The 15,269-nt window shown below is 51.5% G+C and overlaps 2 protein-coding genes across 2 annotated transcripts; one reads left to right on the top strand and one right to left on the bottom strand.

The window, feature by feature from the left end:
* Positions 1–514: 514 nt before the first annotated feature.
* On the bottom strand, positions 515–5,383 carry VMA12 (vacuolar ATPase assembly factor VMA12). Its single transcript, XM_028109443.2, has 6 exons — positions 5,126–5,383; positions 3,759–3,832; positions 3,336–3,425; positions 2,781–2,823; positions 2,456–2,568; positions 515–2,125 (listed from the first exon to the last, which is right to left on the bottom strand). Exons 1-6 carry the CDS (start codon positions 5,334–5,336, stop codon positions 2,030–2,032), a joined length of 627 nt encoding a protein of 208 aa, XP_027965244.1. The 5' UTR covers positions 5,337–5,383; the 3' UTR covers positions 515–2,029.
* A 97-nt stretch (positions 5,384–5,480) lies between these two features.
* On the top strand, positions 5,481–15,176 carry POLDIP2 (DNA polymerase delta interacting protein 2). Its single transcript, XM_028109028.2, has 11 exons — positions 5,481–5,706; positions 7,079–7,160; positions 9,064–9,161; positions 9,846–9,942; positions 10,107–10,182; positions 10,397–10,504; positions 10,954–11,090; positions 11,889–11,915; positions 12,117–12,242; positions 13,493–13,572; positions 14,117–15,176. Exons 1-11 carry the CDS (start codon positions 5,546–5,548, stop codon positions 14,229–14,231), a joined length of 1,107 nt encoding a protein of 368 aa, XP_027964829.1. The 5' UTR covers positions 5,481–5,545; the 3' UTR covers positions 14,232–15,176.
* Positions 15,177–15,269: the final 93 nt, after the last annotated feature.

The following is a 15,269-nucleotide window of genomic DNA, read 5'->3' as shown; positions in this document are numbered from 1 at the left end:
GTGGAACAAAAGGAATGAACCTTCCCTCTCTCACGTACTGTCTGGGGAAGCTCAGACTGACTATGTACCAAGTAGAAACTAGCAAGCACTGTAGAGCAAATGTCTACTGAACCCATGAGTGTGTAATTTCTTTCCTCCTTTTTAAAAATATTTATTTATTTGAGAGAGAGAGAGAGAAAGTGAGTAGGGGGGAGGGGCAGAGGGAGAAAGAGAGGGAGACTCAAGCAGACTTCCCACTGAGCGCAGAGCTAATGCAGGGCTCAATCTCATAACCCATGAGATCATGACATGAACCGAAATCACGAGTCAGACGCTTAACCAACTGAGCCACCCAGGTGCCCCATGAAGTGTGTAATTTCTAAGAACAGAAGAGTACCCTGGGGAAAGAAAACACCATAGGAGTTCATAGTGTGAACAAATGGAAAGGAATATACCATTAGGAACAGACCCTGAACAAATATCAGAACTAAGGAATCTCTGAGCTTGTGTGTTGTCACAAGACTTGAAATAAGAATGCAGTAGATACAATAAATATTTATTGGATAAAAAACTGACAGTTTTAAAGTATCTTTACACAGATTCTATCAGTATACCACTAATCTAAGTTCTCTGAAGTTTAACATTACATGGGGACTTCAGAACAACCTAGCGGTCTTTGGCTCCATTTAACAGAGGAAGGACCGCAGCTGGTCATCTGATTTCTCTCAGCCTCAGTTTTGTCTTCGGGAAAAGGGGACTAAAGTTATTTCCTCTTCCAACCTCCAGGATTGTTATGAAGACCAAAAGTAATCACGTAAAACAATTACTCAACTGTGCATATTTATAAACTATTTTCTGCACTCACCCAAACCCAGATTTTTTTTAAGATCTTATTTATTTGAGAGAGAGAGAGAGAGAGAGAGAGGAACACAAGCAGGGGGAATGGGAGAGAGAGGGAGAATCAGGCTTCCTGCTGAGCAGGGAACCCGATGTGGGGCTCGATCCCAGGACCCTGGGATCAAACCTGAGCCGAAGGCAGACGCTTAACTGACTGAGCCACCCAGGCGCCCCCCCAAACCCAGATATTTCAAGAACCTACATAAAATATCCTCCGTCGGGCTTATATATGATGACATGTATACGTATTCATAATATATTATGTGTACGTATTCACGTATATGCTTATTCATATTCACATATACAGTTAAATCTGGAAACAGTCCTTTATCCACAAAGAACATCTCCCTTTATTAGCTGAGACAATCCACAGTAGACATACTCTACCTACCAACAGACACAAAGCACAAGAGATTTTTCAATTAAAAGCAGACATACTGTTTTGCCATCTAAACTGGTTTCATTTTTGGAGGCAGAACAAAGGGTGATGGAAAGGCGGGACGTTTAAGGAGGGCTGATGAGTGGTAGAGACAGGCAGAAGCATACAGAAAAATCTAAAGGCGAGCAGAGGATGAAGACCGAAACGAAGATGCCAGAAAGGTAGCTGCCTAGCTCCCAATTTCACCATCCCGTACCAACCTTTCTCTTATTTGATGTCCTGTGATCAGTTCCTCTTCTTACACAAACTGAAGAAAAGGAATCCTTTCTGCTTTTTTGGAGGTTACTGATCTAAATTACAGGTCTGCATCAAGGATGTGTGGAGCAAGGGTGACCATCGATTTATGCACTTGGGGAAGTTCAAGGTAGTATGGTCTACTTCTGGGAAAACCTGGATTCTATTTACTCCTGAAGGAGAAAAACCCAGCCTTGGCAGTGCCCAGATGGACTAGAGAAGGCAGATGGGCACTGGGGTCAGGAGAAGGAACTGAAAGACCAGTTCTTTTCAGTTGTTGTCTGACTCTACTTTATTGCCCCTCTGAAAATTGACAGAGGATGGGGCTCTGGCAGGAAGAGCAGGTGGCCTTGGCTTGGCCCTCTGACTAACCAGATCTGTGGACAAAAGGCCTGACAAGTTGACTGAGAGTCAGTGATTGGCAGCTGGGAGCCTGGAGTCTCCCAAAACCTGCTCCAGACTTTGATGATGACCCATCAGTTAAAGCTCTCCCAACTCGCCTTCCATCGCCCGCACCATGACATACAGCTCGGCCAGGCCCACCACAGAGGCCACGATCAAGGCAGCCAGTACCCGCTGGGGAGAGAGAGAACCAGGCTTAGGGGATGCACGCCAGCACCCAGCTCTGCAGCCTCTGGCACCTCTAGTAAATATTGGGGGGGGGGCGCGGGGAGGGGAGAAAACCCTGCCTATAAGTTGGGGGAAAGGAAGAAAATAGGATCTGGATTCTATTGAGGTTATTATATACGCCCATGACTGCTGGACAGCTCATATGCTCCTCTTGTTTATTACATAAATTTACTACTTGCTTAACACCTAACCTGTTCAAGGCACCTTTACATATGTCCTCTCTCTCCCACCAGCACTCCCACCCGGAGCACCCTGCCCTGCCCAGTGCCTACTTACTGAGGCCATTTCTGTGAAGATGTATTGGCTTCCAAGGTAAGTGCAGACGAAGGCAGCTGCCACCGTGACAATAAAGTTGAAGATGGTGATGACCAGAGCTTTCATTGACCTCACTTTGGGGAAGAACCCAGGGAAGAAACCTTTAAGTCAGCCTCCTCCATGAGGCCCTCTTATCTCAGGGCTGCCTCCCCCATCAACTGGGTTTCCTTCAAACAGCAAGCCTGAATAGCTCAGGCTTAAACCCAGGGCACTGGGGTGGGAAGAACTGCCATGACCAACCCCTCCCAGGGAGAGGCTTTAGCAATGTGATTTCCCAGTACCTCACCTTGCTTTCCTAGGTCACTAAGAGTCCCACCATGCCTTGAATCCTGGGAAAAAGGAAACACAAATGATTCCAAATGGAAGCAGCTCAGAGGCAGCCCAGAGAGTATCCATTTGTCAGTCTGGGCTCTGCCCTGTTTCCCAACACATTAACTCTGCCTTCTCCAAGGATTCTGTTGTCAGGGACCAGCTGGATTTTTTTCTGAACCAGAGATCCAGCATTTCAGAGAAAGGACATAGGTTCCCAGTATCCATCTACTCCTCTCTTCCTCCAGGGTGGGAGCATGTCACAGAACAATAGGGAGCACTGTCAGAAGAAAGGCTCCAAGGCTTATCTCCACCTCTATGACTTTTAAAGAATCAGTCACCATCTGAGCCCAGAGTCTCAGTAAAGGAGTTGGGAATTATATTAGGTTTGTGTGCAGCACAGAGCTTCGGTGGTCCCCGACTAGTATAAAAACCAAGTTTCCACGATGTTTTTTCCCTCTGTACCTCTTCCCAGCACAGGGCTCTGCTTTCAAGAGTTACTCAGGCCTTGTACTGAAGAGCAGGCCCTTACCTTACAGGTGACATTGTATGTGATCCGTTTATACTCCTCATTGGCCAGCTGTATCTTAATCTTCTCCAAACGGGCCACTAGCTCTGGGTTCTGAGGCAGAAAAATCAAACGAGAAGGGTACTCCCAGCTTGCTAGGAAGCCATGTCACAATCATTGGTTCATTGGTTTCAGGGGGCAAAGCACTGCTAAGGGTGCCAAGAGACCCATGCATTAGTTCTGCCTCCACTGCTTTGGAAACTTTTTTGGGGACATCTGTTTTCCAAGCTGTCAAGCAGGGAGGACAGTATCTGGTTCCCCCACCCCAGCTCTCAAGGATTTAAAAGAGAAATTTTTGAGCCCAAAGGTTGATTCATAAATCTGAATGTATCGTGAATAAGTCCAATTCAGCCAACACCCACTCTCAGAAATATATCCCTTACGTACCCGGGGAGGCTTCACAACCTCTGGGAGGTAGATTTCACTGCCTTCTAGGAGCTCATGAAGGTATAGTGTGGAACCTGGGAAGAAAAGAGTTTTACAAACATAATGATGCATAGAACTAAGGTTGAAGGCTTAAGATCAGAAAAGGGTCTGACCCTTCTATTTTTTCTACCAAAATAAAACATGGCCATCCCTATTTCAATTCATCTCCAAGATCATTTTCAACTGGGACAATTCCACAAAAATATCTCCTAGTGCGCACAGCTGACTAAGTGTCGGCTCTCCAATTATCTTGTGATTGTCACAGCTAACAAGTAAGCCACTTATATTTGTGTTTAGATTAAGTCACACTGTGGCCACAATAGAACTGCCCTAAAGAGGTTTAAGTCACAGCGGTGCTAAATACTCAGAGAACGGTGTACTAGATGATCTCTAAGATACTTTTCACTTCTAATAGTTCTAGTAGTTGTGCAGTCTACAAAGGGCACCCTGCTTCTGGGTAGGCTATGTTAGTTCTGACAAAAGACCTTACAAGCCAGTTTGTCCTAGTGCCTCCCTTTACAGTTAAGGAAACTGAGACCCAAGAAAGAGAAACGACTTCTCCAAGGAGAGTTTGTGGCAGAGCTCTGACTAGAACTCAGGTGCTACTCCCAGTTCAGGTCTTTCAACACACCTTTCCATCATCCTATGTGGGGAAAAAAAAAAAAAAAAAGAAACTATCAGATTTGACCTGTTTTTTTTTTAAGTTTTTTAAAAAGACTTTATTTATTTTTGACAGAGAGACAGAGAGCACAAATAGGCAGAGAGGCAGGGAGAGGGAGAAAAAGGCTCCCTGCTCAGTCCCACCCTGACGTGGGGCTCGATCCCAGGACCCTGGGATCATGACCTGAGCCAAAGGCAGCCACTTAACCGACTGAGCCACCCAGGCGCCCCAGATTTGACTAGCTTTTGAGATGCAAAGAAATCCAGATTCCCAAACAGGACAAGATCACTATCCTAAGTTGTTTTCTAATGTGGCTTAAAAGGAAGAAACTGAATTTGTGCGGCGGTACGGGGTTATAACTGGACTTCCTCAAAGGTAAGGAGGCCCTAAGGCGGCCTGGTAGTGAAGAGGAGACTCTCAAGAGAGCAGAAACTGCACAGGTAAATTTTGTCACCCACGAGAAATCCCCATGGAAGCTGTTAAGGGAGTGGGCTGTCCTACGGTTTATGAGGTGACTCTTGGGTTGGCTAGATGACCGTTCCGCGGGTGGAGGAGAGTGACGGGTTTTTTTTTCTCCCTCACAACGAGGCTAGAGGTGGGAAAGGACTAAGGAGGGAAAAGACTCTGGAAAAAGGGAGGCGAGTCCGGCCTGGAGACTGCGGCTCACCCCTCTCTCTCAGGTACTGATGCAGCTCTCGGATCAGGCGGAAGGAAACCAGGCGCACGGAGCCACTGGGAAGATCACCGTCCTTGTGCTTCTTCCCCAGCGCAGCTTCAAGTTCTGCCCGCAGCTTCCGGGGAAGCTGCTCTGGCTCCAGCTCCCCACCGGGGCTCAAAGCGCGAACCAGACGCTCGCCCGCCAGCAAACAAGACGCCATGTCCAGCGGACTTACGGTCAGGTGACCGGGGTCCGGGACTTCCGCCCATCGCGCGCCGGAAGGAGCATGGAGTTCACGGGGCGGGATAAGGCGGGGCAGAGGGCCGAGGGGGCGGGGACGCGGCGCGGGGCAGTGTGGGGCGGGGGCAGAACGCCTCTGGCCGCGAGTTGGGCCCCGTGTCAGCAGCCGAGCGGGCGCTCGGGCGGGATATGGCGGGCTGTGTGGCCCGGCGGGCTCTGGCCGTGGGCAGCCGCTGGTGGTCCCGCTCGTTAACCGGGGTCCGGGGGCCGAGGCCGCTCTGTGCGTCGGGTGGAGCTGGGGCCTTCCCACCAGCGGCGACCACGACGACGCGGAGGCACCTCTCGTCCCGGTGAGGGACGGAGCGCGGGGCCCGTACGGGGAGCCCAGGGAGCGTGTTCCGGCCAGGGAGGAGGCCGGGCCGGCCGAGGGTGATTGGAGTTCGACCCGGGAGAGGGTCCCGGCCGGGAGCCGACCTGCCCTGCCTGGGATGCGTGCCAGGAACAGAAGGGAGCGCGGCCCAGAGCCCTGGGTTACGCAGGACTGGCTCTGAGGGGGAGCTAGTAACCCTCCCGGAGCGAATCCTCCCTCCCCAAATGGGGATCTCGAGCGCTGTTGTTAGTGGGCAGCCTTTTAATTAAGCCCTAGGGCCCTTGACTTGAACCCCCAGCCCCGGATTGGGACAAAGCCACCCTTAGAAGAATGCTCGAAGTGGGAAACTGGACTCTTGAGAGTGAGCCCTGCGTGGGTTCCGGGTTTCAGCGTGACCTTGGGGAGATTGGTTCTTTCTGTGTGACTTGGGGAGGGGGCTTGAGGCTATGGGGAATGGTGTGAATATTGTTTCTAGCTATGGGACAGGCAGGTCAAACTGGGGTTGGAGGATCAAGTGAGAGGAAAGAAGCATAAGGTTCACATCTCCAAAATGCTAAGAATAGCAGACCTTGGAAGGACCCCTAGAAAGAGCAGCCGTGTCCAGAGAGACCACTGAGAGAACTGACCTTTTGGTGGCTGAAATTAGACACTGGTATTGGGGAGAGATGATAAGTATTTGCAGTGTAAGATCTCTGTGAAATGTGACGTGAATCTGAACAAAAACTAGATTGAGAGACTACTAGGGGCAATGCAGGGAGTGCAGTAGGACGTTTGGAGAGGATTGCTAAGCAGTTCAAGGGCAGGGTGAAGGCTGCAGTTTCCAAGGATAGACAGAGATGGAATTATATAGAACAAATATTTCACACACAGTGGCTCTGAGGGGGAACACGGCTAATCAGACACAGGCATTGCTCCCAGGGAACCTACAGTCTCTAGTGGAGATAAGACATGGGCACAAATAACAGAAATGCAAGGTGGGAAGGGTGGTTACAATGCTGCGGGAGGTCAGGAGGGTGGGTCAGGGAGGAAGGAGAGGCAAGGGGTATAAATAAGCAGGGTGCGAGGGCATGATATGAGGAATGCTGAGAGTGAAGAGAGAAGAAAGTGATTGGGGGGCAGTCAGACCTAACACAGAAACTGAGGTAGGGCCTGTGGCTGGACCTCAAAGGGGGAAAGGCAGAATCTGGAGTGGTGGTTTGCGAGGACACTTACCTGTCTCATCTGCCACACTGCTTCGACCCTTTGCTGCCCTCACTGCCTGGCCCCTCAGTCTCCTGGTAGCTTTTTCTGATGGGATAGGTACCATTACCTTCTCAGCTTTTCAGCTGCTTGTTATTTTCCTTCCTCATCAGAAACCGACCAGAAGGCAAAGTTTTGGAGACAGTTGGTGTATTTGAGGTGCCAAAACAGAATGGAAAATATGAGACCGGGCAGGTGAGTGCTGGGCTGGGTCATCTGTCATTTTCTTTTCTTTCTTTCTTTCTTTTTTTTTTTTTAAAGATTTTTATCCATTTATGTGACAGAGAGAGATAGTGAGAGCAGGAACACAAGCAGGGGGAGTGGGAGAGGGAGAAGCAGGCCTCTGCTGAGCAGGGAGCCTGATGCAGGGCTCGATCCTGGGATCATGACCCGAGCCGAAGGCAGACGCTTAGCAACTGAGCCATCCAGGTGCCCCTCATCTGTCATTTTCAGGGTACACCCTGCTTCTGTAAGGGTCAGTTTTGGTCATAGGCCTGAATGTTACAGTTTTCTGCCTTGGTGTTTAGTGCCAGACCAGAATCACAAATTTTTTAAGATGGGGTTTCTGTTTTCCTGGATGTGAATCCTCTTCATGTGTCAGTGGGTACCCTTTCCAAGTTAGTGTGAACAGAGATTTTTTTTTAAAGATTTTATTTATTTATTTGACAGAGACACAGTGAGAGAGAGAGAGAGAGAGCACAAGTAGGGGGAGTGTGAGAGGGAGAAGCAGGCTCCCCACTGAGCAGGGAGCCCGATGCGGGGCTCAATCCCAGGATCCCGGGACCATGACCTGAGCCGAAGGCAGACGCCTAACGACTGAGCCACCCAGGTGCCCCAGAGATAATTTTTTTTAAAGATTTTGTTTATTTGAGAGAGAGAGCAAGCGAGCACATGAGCAGGGGGGGAGGGGCAGAGGGAGAGGGAGAAGCAGACTCCCCGCTGAGCAGGGAGCCAAATGCGGGACTCGATCCCAGGATCCTGGGATCATGACCCGAGCTGAAGGCAGATGCCTAACCGACTGAGCCACTCAGGCGCCCAGGACAGAGATAATTTGAACCAAAGTGAGGAGGGGCCCAGGTTGTTGAAGAATCCTGTAATTTAGTGGAAGGTGGGAAGCCAGTGGGGGGAGCTTTCAGAAAAGCATACCTTTGGGGTGCCTGGATGGCGCAGATGGTCAAGCGTCTGCTTTCGGCTCAGGTCATGATCTCAGGGTCCTGGGATCGAGCCCTGTATCGGGCTCGCTGCTTGGCAGGGAGCCTGCTTCTCCCTCTCCCTCTACTGTTCCCCCTGCTTGTGCTCTCTCGCTCTCTCTGTCAAATAAATAAAATAAAATCTTAAAAAAAAGAAAAACACACTTTTGGGGGCGCCTGGGAGGCTCAGAAGGTTCAGCGGGCTGACTCTTGCTTTTGGCTCAGGTCATGATCTTAGGGTCCTGGGATCGAGCCCCGCATCTGGCTCTGTGCTGGGTGTGGAGCCTGCTTAAGATTCTCTTTCTCCCTCTCCCTTTCCTTCTCCCCTTCCTCCCTCTCTAAGGAAAAAAAAAAGAGTAAGAAAAAAAAGGAAAGCAAACCTTCGATACTTTGTCATAGTTGAACTGATTGCAGGGTAATATATGCTGTGGGTGTGAGGCTCTTGTTTTTGTATCGACTTTGTGCCAGATCCACTGAGATAGATTTAGGCCCCTTGTAAGTAAGGACTTCTTGTTTATTCAGCTTCCCACTCCCCTTTTCTTGTCTGCCTGCAGCGGACGCGGGTGTTTGGGCATTGGACTTGAACCAGAAAGCAGTGCCTTCGTAGATTTGGGAGTCTAGAAAGGAATTACGATGGGGTCAGTGGCTATGCACTGTGCTGAGTGGAGGGGAGGTCAGGGAAGTCTTCCTAGGGCTCTAAGCTACAGTCTAAACGATCAGCAGAAGTCAGCCAGGTCAAGAGGGGGTAAGAGGGTCCGAAGCTGGTGGGGGTGGATCACAGAGTTCAAGAGAAAGATCGGCAGGACCTCACGCTGGGGTTGCAGCTACTTGTCCTGCTTAGCGATCTGATCTTACCACCTGGAAGGACTTGTGGACTGCACACTCACTGAGGCTCTCTTTCCTCTTAGCTCTTCCTTCATAGTGTTTTTGGCTACCGAGGTGTCGTCCTGTTTCCCTGGCAGGCCAGACTATATGACCGGGATGTGGCTTCTGCAGCTCCAGAAAAGTAAGTACCCCTGTCATTGTGCCTCACAGTACCCTCAGGAGGAGGCCTGACTCATGGCTGACGTAAGTAGTTGGGGTCCCAGGGGGGAATTCAGCATCCTCTTGGGCCATTGGAACAGTCCCAGGTTACTTTGCGGACACCATGGAGACAGAAGTGCTGAGTGCCAGGGACAGTCTTAAAAGCCAGAGGGTCCCTTTAGGCCTCCCCAGGATGCTTTCCCAAGCTGTTCTCTGTTGCATTATAAGTAGCCCACAAGGCATTGAGGGACTAATTTTCTTGACTTTTTGACATTCAGTTAGAATCTTTCTTTCACTTTCTTATCACTAGAGCACATTAAAAAAGAAAAGGCCTAGTTCCATTAAATAATCATAGACCACTTCAGGGATGTGAGAAGAGTGGGGTACTCGGGGCTTCAGGGATGGAACCAGCAATTTGATTTTCTCAACATGGTCCCCTTCTTCCAAGAAGCAGCCAGAGGGTAAGGCAAATGGAGACTCTGTGCCGTGGGTCCTCCATATTTCCTTCTTGGCCCCTGACTGGGGAAGGGCAGGGCCCGGGTGTTGCTGAGCAGGTTCAGATCAGGTACTAACTAGTCTGTTTAGGTAAGGAGGTGGTAGGGAGCTAGGGTAGGCACCACTTCTGTTTCTCTTGGGGTGATCTTGGGCTTTTTCTCCTACCCTCTAGAGCAGAGAATCCTGCCGGCCATGGCTCTAAGGAGGTGAAAGGCAAAACTCACACTTACTATCAGGTGCTGATTGATGCCCGAGACTGTCCACATATAGTAAGTAAGCAAGATGGCTGGGCCTGGGGTTTCTCTCCATGGGAAGGGCCTGAACCTGATGGGGACAGAGGGAGGGAGAAGGGTCAGAGAGAGCCCAGCCTGGGCCCCAAGTTCTCAGGACTGGGTAGTGACTAAGAAAATCTCTGACTCACTTCTTGCCTCAGTCTCAGAGATCTCAGACAGAAGCTGTGACTTTCTTGGCTAACCATGATGATAGCCGGGCCCTCTATGCCATCCCAGGTGAGTAGTGAGCATCTATCTGGTGTATCTCAGTGAGAAGATTCTGATGCCTTTCCGATGTCCTTTAATCTGCTCGGAGGGATTGTAGAAGCTGAGAGCAATGGTGCCAGGCTCGTCCAACCTTGAGACAAGGCCAGGCATTGTGTTTCTTCTCAGCCTTGTTCCTCCTTTTTCCTGTGTGAGTTTCACTGTTTCTTTTCCCTCTCTGTGCCAGGCCTGGACTATGTCAGCCATGAAGACATCCTCCCCTATACCTCCACTGATCAGGTTCCCATCCAGCATGAGCTGTTTGATAGATTTCTTCTGTACGACCAGACAAAAGGTGAGCTCTCTCAAGAAGGGAGCTGGAATGGGAGGGCCCTTTCTCCAAAGGCAGCATCACAGAAATAACTTCAAAGCTGTACATCCACAACTTTATTCAACCTCCCATTAGGTCTATCAGGCAGATGGCTATTATCTCTTCCTAATAGATATGGAACGTGAGGCTCAGGGATCAGAAGAAGCCTGGTTGCTAGTGAGTGGCAAGGTCAAGGTTACGGTAGGGTCTGAAGACCTGGGCTTCTCACTCCCAGCCCGTTTCTCTTCCCAGGATGTCCCGCAGCTGCTCGGGGCTTATTCTGCGTGGCCTGGTGCCTTCTTCTGGCCTGTGCTTTTGCTTCAGGTGTGGGTGCCTCGTTTACCTGGGCCGGCACTCGGCAGAGTTTTCTAGGAGGGCCATTTGGAGAACACCCGGGACTCTGGCCTGGACTAACTAGTCATCTCTTGCCGCAGCACCCCCTTTTGTGGCCCGGGAGACGCTCCGGGCCTGGCAAGAGAAGAATCACCCCTGGCTGGAGCTCTCTGACGTCCACCGGGAGACGACCGAGAACATTCGTGTCACTGTCATCCCCTTCTACATGGGCATGAGGGTGTGTACCTGGCCTGGGCCCCTTCCCTCGGGCGGGCCCCCAGATTTTCTGTGGTATCCCCAGTGTGACTGTGGAGTGGGTTCCACATTTAAACCATGTGCCTAGTGGTTCTGCTTCCAAGTGCTGCACATACTGGGCGGACTCCAAGATCGGGAGCAGCGAGACCCTCAGGTTCTGGGACGGAGTCCTCCAGGCTGACTCTCCCTTCTGTTCTGGTTCAAAGGCTTCCTGTTTATGAAGAACATACACATACTTGTTTAAATCAGTAGAGGCTGATCTTCACACTTTGTATGCATTAGTCAGATGTTTATTGAGCTATTTCTTGCCTGGCTGTGAGCTTCAAATAAACATGAAACCCTGTCCCTGCCTTTCAGGAGCTCATGGTAGTGGGAGAGGTTGGCAGAGAGCACATCAAGTGTTGTCATAGCACTGGGCTCTGGGAGGGCCGAGGAGGAGGGCGGTGGCCTAGGCCAGGAGTGATTGCGGGGGGGAGGGGTGGGCAGCAGCTGGCTGGAAGACTGGTGAGAAAGGGAAGGGCCCTGTGGCTGACTTCCATTGGCACCCAGCTCTATTGGTGAGCTTGACGGGATGAGGAGGAGGGAGGCCAGGGACGGGGCCAGGGGAGGCTGCCTCCTTTGGGGCTTGTTGGCCGTAGTCCAGTCACCATCCCACAGACACTCGCGACATTGTTCTGTCTCGGCAACCTTCCTGGAATACACCTACTCAGTTGGGGAGCTGTTGATTGGAACAGACTTGGTCCTGCCCTCTGGGACTTAAATTCATTGTTTTTTTCCCCAGGAAGCCCAGAATTCCCATGTCTACTGGGTGAGTGTGTGCCCGGGAGAGGGGGGTGGGGTGGGGTGGGGTAGGGGGGGTCGGTTTGGAGGGGGGGGGAGTTTGCCTCTGGCGGGAGGGGCCTGTGCACTGCAGGTGTCCGTCTTTGTTGCCTTTTGCTTTCCTAGAATTCTGGGTGGGCTAGCCCAGGTCTGTTCTGTCTCAGCTGTGAACTCTCTCCACCCCCCACAGTGGCGCTACTGTATCCGCTTAGAGAACCTCGACAGTGACGTGGTGCAGCTCCGGGAGCGACACTGGAGGATATTCAGTTTATCTGGCACGTTGGAGACAGTGCGAGGCCGAGGCGTGGTGGGAAGGGTGAGCATCATCAGGCTGATAATGCCCAGTTTCTGGTCCTTCCCAGCAGGCCTGGGGGCTGAGTGTCTGCTCTCCTCTCCTCTGTGGCTAGGGACAGAGGCTCAGTATGTGAATGCCTTGGGCTGTTTTGAGTGACACCTCACAACAGCCCCATGAGATAGGTTTCTTACAGCCTGATTCACAGATGAAGAGAGAGGTTGCGAAGTGAGTAACTGGCGCACGGTCCCGCGGCTGGCAGTGGCAGGACATGGATCCGAATCCAAGGGCGTCTGACGTCCACGCTTGTGTAGAGTCCTTGTTGCCAGCACGGAGCCTTAGTAAACACATGAACATGAGTGCCCTTTGGTGGGCTCCTCCCCACCCCCAGAACCTCTGCTTCTGGTTGTCCTTCCTCTGCTGCTTTTTTTTTTTTTTTAAGATTTTATTTATTCGTTAGAGAGACAGCGAGAGCAGGAACACAAGCAGGGGGAGCGGGAGAGGGAGAAGCAGGCTTCCCGCCAAGCGGGGAGCCCGATGTGGGACTTGATCCCAGGACCCTGGGATCACGACCTGAGCCAAAGGCAGACACCCAGCGGCTGAGCCACCCAGGCGCCCCTTCCTCTGCCTCTTTACACATCTGCCGTCTCTGCTGGTCCAGAAGAGATCTGATTTTGCAAATCCTGCACTACCCCACCCTGTCTCCTGAGAAATAGAGTCACGAGAAATGGCCAGCGGCCACATTGAACATGTATTTATTCCCATCAGCACGGGCTTGGGAAGCAGGGTGGGATATTGAGTGAGAACAGGGCTTTGGAGTGAGATAGTCTGGCTTTGAATGCCAGCTACGTGTGGTTTACTCACCACATAACTTTGGGCCAGTTTAACCAAAAATCTTAGTTTCTTCCTGTTAAATGGGAGTCACACCTATTACCCTTGTAATTACCAGGAGAGTTAAGTCAGCAGAGGTTTGCAGAACACCGCCCTGGTGCCTGGCACTCAGGCACTCCGTGCATGGACTCTGGAAGAGCTATTTACAGAGGAGGTCCTGTGCCCGGCATCTTTGCCTAATGGCCTCAGATGTTGAGTGTGAGGTTCTCTTTCGCAGAAGCCGAATGCAAGGCCCACGTCAGTGGCTGTGCCCCGGGAGGTGGTACTGGCCCGCAGTCATTGTGGGGGGCCAGAGGGGGCATCGTCCTGATGAACTGGCAGCGTGTGGCCCCGGGGTACAGGGAGCTGGCCTGGCCTTACCGATTTTGCCTAAACCCTCACAGGAACCCGTGTTATCCAAGGAGCAGCCCGCATTCCAGTATAGCAGCCACGTGTCCCTGCAGGCTTCCAGTGGGCACATGTGGTGAGTGGGCTCGTGTGGGGCGGGGCGCCTCGACTCCGCACGCGCGCCGCAGCTCAGAAAAGCGAGAGCTCAGAGTTTGCCGCTAATTCTGGGCCAGGTTACATTAGAGATGGAGCTTTAGCTGCTGTTCATTCTTGGGTGGGACTTGTCTGATTTTTTTTTCTGTGTTACTAGTTCCTATGATTTCATGGGCTGAGGACTTAGGCCCAAGAGGTCTGACGGTTTGATGCTGCACTGAGTTGCCCATGTTGTTGGTTTTTCCCTGGTGGTTCACTCCTTAACCTGAAAGTATGGTTGGGTAGTTTATGCAGCGTACATCTAAGGGCCAGAATCAGGGCAGCTCTGTTTCCTCTTTTCATGTAGGGCCAGGAAGGGCTTTTGGGTTTCTGGACCGGTGTTATCCTGACATGAGCCAGGCTGGAGAGAGCCCATCCTGCCTCATCCTGCTGTGTTCAGTTCTGAAGCTGAGGGCCTAGGGCTCTCAAGATCCTCAGTAGGGCCTCGGTCCTCACTCCCTCTAACCCAGCTTCTCTCTGATGCACAGGGGCACCTTCCGCTTCGAGAGGCCTGATGGTTCCCACTTTGATGTCCGGATCCCTCCCTTCTCCCTAGAAAGCAATAAAGATGAGAAGACACCACCCTCAGGCCTTCACTGGTAGGCCAGCTGAGGCTTGCTTGAGTGCCTAGGCTCGGCCCCTGAAGAACAGCTCTCATCCCACAATTGCTGCAGAACTCTCCACCATGGACCACAGTGGGTCTCTTTATCGTTTGCGCCATTTGATTGTGGGGTTCTTTTTTGGTGGGTGGGTGTAATCGTTTTCTCCAGAAGACCTGTGTAGGACTCCTCCAAGGCTGGCCTCCCATGTAAGCCCTGGCTACACTGTGTTCCAGTAAACCTTTCCACCAGGAAGTTTGTGTTCAGCTGCCACAGGCCTGGGGTTTCCTGGCCTGTCACACAAGTTGTTTGGAATATGAGGTTTGGTCAATAAACCAGTGCACACTTGCCCCCCCCCCTCGCCATTTCTGCCCCCGGGGTCTCAGGCTCCCTTTTTGACGCAGTGGGGGACCTTGGTTGCTGTCCTTGCTGCCTTTCCAGGAAACTGCCCCATCTACTAGAGTGTATCTCTTTCTCTCCTGAGGCTGGGGCTTGGCTGGACGTCTCCCGGGGTCACTGTGCCTCTCAGCCAGTGGGGTGGGGGCTAGACTGGACTCTTGTTGTCTTCTTTACCCTCTGCCAAATGCTGAGCAGGCCAGCATCAGGCTCGGGCTCTCAGCACTGGCCACCCATTGACATCACTGGCCTCCTCGGGCCTGGGAAGGAGTGAGGCAAGCCATATGAGTTCCCTGGAATAATAGGCCTGCCAGCCGTGAGCCTCTGTCAGGCCTTTCCAGATCGCAAATGCAGAAACTTAGCCGGAGCTTTAGGTATGTATGGATGGGGACTGAGCCAAGCTACTTTCTTGAGCCGCTTGCTGGTCTCCAAGAGCCAGAGATGAAATGTGCTGCATTTCCCCCCGAGTCTCAGAGATTCCTGCTTCCCTACTACCATAGTGATTGTTAAAGAGGTCGTTTTATTCTTGATTAAATCTCAGTTCCAGCCCTTATTAGTGTTGTCCTTAATCCTCCACCAGGGGGAGCCTGGGTTGCAGGGCAACTGAGTGCAATAGGATTTCCGACTTGGGGCAAACATGAGGTGG

The sequence above is a fragment of the Eumetopias jubatus genome, unplaced genomic scaffold (assembly GCF_037043125.1).
Source record: "Eumetopias jubatus isolate StellerSeaLion01/CBP00866 unplaced genomic scaffold, mEumJub1_p1.0 scaffold_10, whole genome shotgun sequence".
NCBI lineage: Eukaryota > Metazoa > Chordata > Mammalia > Carnivora > Otariidae > Eumetopias > Eumetopias jubatus.
This window is presented reverse-complemented; position numbering and strand designations above follow the sequence as displayed.

What these genes read in the sequence shown, in the direction of transcription:
- VMA12 (XM_028109443.2), bottom strand. Translation starts at nt 5,336, where the DNA reads ATGGCGTCTTGTTTGCTGGCGGGCGAGCGTCTGGTTCGCGCTTTGAGC. An exon ending in TCAGTACCTGAGAGAGAGGG is followed by an intron (nt 3,833 to 5,125) that starts GTGAGCCGCAGT and finishes TTTTCTTCCCAG; the next exon opens with GTTCCACACTATACCTTCAT. An exon ending in TCTTCACAGAAATGGCCTCA is followed by an intron (nt 2,126 to 2,455) that starts GTAAGTAGGCAC and finishes CTCTCTCCCCAG; the next exon opens with CGGGTACTGGCTGCCTTGAT.
- POLDIP2 (XM_028109028.2), top strand. Translation starts at nt 5,546, where the DNA reads ATGGCGGGCTGTGTGGCCCGGCGGGCTCTGGCCGTGGGCAGCCGCTGG. An exon ending in GCTTCTGCAGCTCCAGAAAA is followed by an intron (nt 9,162 to 9,845) that starts GTAAGTACCCCT and finishes CCTACCCTCTAG; the next exon opens with AGCAGAGAATCCTGCCGGCC. An exon ending in CCCGAGACTGTCCACATATA is followed by an intron (nt 9,943 to 10,106) that starts GTAAGTAAGCAA and finishes TTCTTGCCTCAG; the next exon opens with TCTCAGAGATCTCAGACAGA.